Raw genomic sequence first — 4364 nt, 5'->3', positions numbered from 1 at the left:
ATTGACGTAAAGGCATTGGGTCTAAGGTTTTCATTTTAAATCTGCCATAAACATTGGGGTTTTTGATATAGCGAGCAAAAGCCTGAGGAACCAGGATGTCAAAATAAGCCTCCTCTTCTGTAATGTTTTTCAATGAATTGGGATACATCATTTCTGTTAAAGCCACTTCCCATTCTCCGTCGGTTAAATCCACTGATTGTGGTAATAAGGTTTTAAATTGAGCGGTCGTATTGCTAGAAAAAGAGGCCATCAGACCGATCACTGGGTAAAGTCATGTAAAACCCACTGCTCTCTGCCATGTTCAATCTAAGACTGAAATCCTAGACCTTAAGACCTTTGTATTTATAACAACACTTTTTTTTGAAAAAAAATTCAAAACATTTATTCAAAAAATTAACATCTATTTCTTCTTCTCTCTGATGATGATATGGTCCTCAATCACTGAGTCAACAAATGTCCTTTCTTTTCCACCAGTCTTAATCTGGGAAAAGGAAATGTCAACAATACAGATGCTATTGTAGCGACAATAATGAGGTGGAAACATGAGTCCTTCTTTCTCCATACTTGAAATAATATTTCAGACAATCTCCAATGTAGTTGCCAGTGAACCATCTAAATGGTGTTGATGGGTGTCAAGTGGTACACTGGGACCCAGAGTAACCGATTTGAATTGCTGATAATGTTGGTTGATTTTCACCCTCACTCTAGATCCTGTTGAGAGGATGCAGATATTTTATTTTGTGATATTTATTTTTTTTTTTTTCCTCCTGGATGATTTTCAAAGAAATCCATGATGGCTCCTATTTTAGTTTTCATCCACCCTCCTTGCATGTACATACACTGACCAGGGTTGGGGTCAATTACTTTGAAATGTAATTAATTACTTTCAAATACATTGATAATTTTGTCAATTACTTGCAATTACAATTACATTGATTTTTTCAAATGTAATTAATTACTTTCAATTACTTTGACAAATGTAATTAAATACATTTCAATTACTTGAATTTTATTTTTTAGAAAAAAAATCTTGAGAACATATACATGCATGTATAAACAGCACTGATATTTTACAAGGCATGGAGGAACTTAGGTGCTTTACAGTTTTGAATTCATTTTTATCATCATCAAATTTTCGAAAACTGAGTCACTAAGACGACATCGTTCTGGTCTGAAAATTTTGCCAGCCACACTGAAAAGTCTTTCTACAGGCGCTGAAGTCGCTGGAACAGCTAAATACCGCTGGGCTAGTTTAGATAGACAAGGAAACCTTGAATGATTTTGAGACCAGTAAGTCAGTGGACTTTCAGACATCTCTGTGCAGTCTTCCCCTAGGTAGATATCCATCTCAGTTGTTGGCCCAGATACATGTCTTTTCCTCTTTGGTGTTGAGGGGGGTAAAAAACTGAAAAAATCAGTTTTCCCCTTTTTTGTAGGAGGACTTTCAGGGGATGTTAAATCATCAATGTCTTGAGTTTGCACATTGTTTGTTCTCTCTTTTAAAAGGGCTACAATTTCTTCTACCTTCCCCGATTTACACCACCTTATTTTAAATCTGGGATCTAGAACAGCTGCGAGAATGAAAGTTTCATTTTCCTCAAAGGGAGAGAGCCTGGATTCCACAGAGTGGACAAGAGTTTGAATCATTTTATTGCTATGTATAGCAGAGATTTGGCGTAGTTGATGCTTTATACCAAGTGTAATTGGGATGGTCAAGCTTGCACTTACATTTATCTCCTGTTGAACAAGCAGAGTGGCATGCTCAAATGGGTCTAAGATCTGGCAGAGCTCTTGCAGTAGTTTTCTCTCATAGGTTGAGAGCTTGTATTTTGTGTCAAGGCTGTTCAATTTGCTCTCTGGAACTTTTAAAATGGACCTAAGCATGTGAAGTTGGGAATTCCAACTGGTTATATTTGCTGCCTGTAAACGTTGTTCATCTTCCAACATTTCACTAGCTACTACAGATTTTCGCACGAAAGACACAATGTTGGAAGCCTTAGCAATTATGCTCTTGAGACTTGGGGAACAATCACCAAGTCCATCTTTTACAACTAGTTGGAGAGTGTGTGCATAACAACGAGAGTGCTTTGGGAAAATTTCTTCACATAACTCAGACATGTCATTATCAACATCACAGTTATCCTCATCATCACTTTCACTCTCTTCTTCAGTAATGCTTTTGTGCTCTTCTTGGAAACCAGGTAATGCAAAATCAAAGGCCTTCACCATATTTGCAGCATTATCACTGATTATATTATTAATTTTGTCATAAATATCATATGATGAAACAGTTTCTTCATATTCATGTCGGATGTTCTCTGCACTGTGTTTACCTTTAAAACGCTTACAACAAATCATGACTGATTTCATCTGCCATTCATGTATATAATGACCAGTGATTCCAAGAAATCCACGCATTTGACGGTTTGACCAGATGTCAACTGTTAAACACAATGAGACAGCCCTTGCCATATTCTCTTTCAGTTCATTTCTGATTTCGGTTGACTTCTCCTGAATAAGTGTTGTTGATAAATGCTTTCTACTAGGGAGCTGGTATTTCGGGTTAACTTTTTCCATTAAATTTTGAAAATATTTGCTGTCAACAATCGAAAGGGGTAGTAAATCACCAGCAATGAAATGCAGAAGGGCATCTGTAATTTGTTGTTGATTTGGATCATTTGATGAATACTTTGAAGTCCCTCTGGTAAATGTAATTATCTTTGACTGCCCTTGGTCTTCCTTCTTAACTTCAATAACACGGAGGTATGCATCTCTGTGTTTCCTCTACAAAATTAGCAAAAATTATTGCTCTAAATTTGGTCAAAGAAATAATGGAAGGGATTAATAGTTTTTTTTTAATTCTGTTTGAGTAAGAGTATATAATAGACATGCAATAAAAGATAATATTTAAGTCATTGCATTCAGCTTTTCATTGAGAAACAGAAAAAACATCTACATTTAATTATAGATGTGAATTTACATGTATTAGTGATATTCATACACATAAAAAAATATAAAAAGAAAATATAAGATAATTTGAAAAACTTACCTTTACATGTGTAAGAAAGTTAGAAGTAGCCTTGGTACTGCCAGAAATGTACGATTCGCAATGTTTACACTTAGCCTTAAAATTCCCAGAAACATTGTCTGGGACATTAAATTCATCCAATACTCTCGAATTCATGCTTGGATCTGAATAAGATTTTTTTTCTATAGTGAACTTTTATTCAGTGTTTTGTTGTTAGGTATGAGAGGGGTTCACACCTGGTCAAAATTAGACCTTTACCTATTGCTCTGGGCAATGTGACACACTGTATAAACAAATTAAACATTCAGAGACATTTAATTAATTATTGTACAAACACAAGCCCATGTTACACCAGTATACAAACTGTGTGTCAGTATAAGACAACTTTTTATAAACTTTCATTCTGAAAAAAAAAAGTAATTGAAATGTAATTGAAAAGTAATTGAAAATACATGACTTTTTTTTGAAATGTATTTAAATACATTCAATTACTTGTAATTGAATTCTGGTTCAAATACAAAATACTTCCAATTACTTTGAAAAATGTAATTAATTACGCTCAATTACAATTACTTTATTCAATTACCCCATCCCTGACACTGACTAATGGGACTCTCACAATACCAACGATACTGCATCTTTGGGGAAAAACAAAAAAACACGTCTGACTTGTTCAGTGTCCTTTTTCAGAATGAGAGAGGGTTTGTTATATACCTCTTGATAAAACCTTTCCTTTATTTTTTAAATTTTTATTTTTTTAATTATTTTTTATTTTTAAAACAAACAACAAAACAACAAAGAATTTGTAAACACAAATATTTATTCAAGTCAAAAAATACAAAAAAAAAAATGATTTTATTGTCCTTCATATCGGCATAAGGGGCATTTCTTGTAGGAAGTCTCAAAGAGTTTCTTCACACACTTTTCACAACACGGATATTGCCGGCATTGTCCGCATTTCCATTTTCCTCGAGTCTTTTCCTGGTAGCACATCATACATTCTTTCAAAGGTCTGTTCCTGGTCATTTTCATCCATCGGGGAGGGGGTATGTTCTCAATTCCTTTCTTCCAGATGAAAATTTCAGGCACCAGCTACAACCCAAGTCTCCATGGAAGGGGGGTCTTCTACAATCCAGTGTGGCATAGGTCTCACATTTTCTACATCCCCAGTACCAAGCAACAACTTCTCCCGAGTTTAGCCGACGTATTTATGTATCTCTTTCGTCTTCTCATTGCAGTGATAACATATTGTCTTTTTACATAATCCAATAGATAATTCTCCACACAAAAGACATGATGGCTAAATAATGAGTGCAGGGTCTCCCAGCTCCGCTTT

The 4364-nt window shown here is 35.0% G+C and overlaps 1 protein-coding gene across 1 annotated transcript; it reads right to left on the bottom strand.

Annotated features, from left to right (window-relative positions):
- Positions 1–400: 400 nt before the first annotated feature.
- LOC134241411 (zinc finger BED domain-containing protein 4-like) lies at positions 401–3184 on the bottom strand. The gene is made up of 3 exons (XM_062723466.1): positions 3050–3184; positions 1144–2784; positions 401–481 (listed from the first exon to the last, which is right to left on the bottom strand). The coding sequence occupies exons 1-3, from the start codon at positions 3182–3184 to the stop codon at positions 401–403; spliced, it is 1857 nt and encodes a 618-aa protein (XP_062579450.1).
- Between the last annotated feature and the right edge of the window lie 1180 nt (positions 3185–4364).

The sequence above is a fragment of the Saccostrea cucullata genome, unplaced genomic scaffold, assembly GCF_032062105.1.
Source record: "Saccostrea cucullata isolate Sc308-1 unplaced genomic scaffold, CSIRO_AGI_Scuc_v1 ctg22443, whole genome shotgun sequence".
NCBI classification, from domain to species: Eukaryota; Metazoa; Mollusca; class Bivalvia; order Ostreida; family Ostreidae; genus Saccostrea; species Saccostrea cuccullata.
Note: the sequence above shows the minus strand (reverse complement) of the source record. Positions and strands in the feature narration are given on the sequence as shown.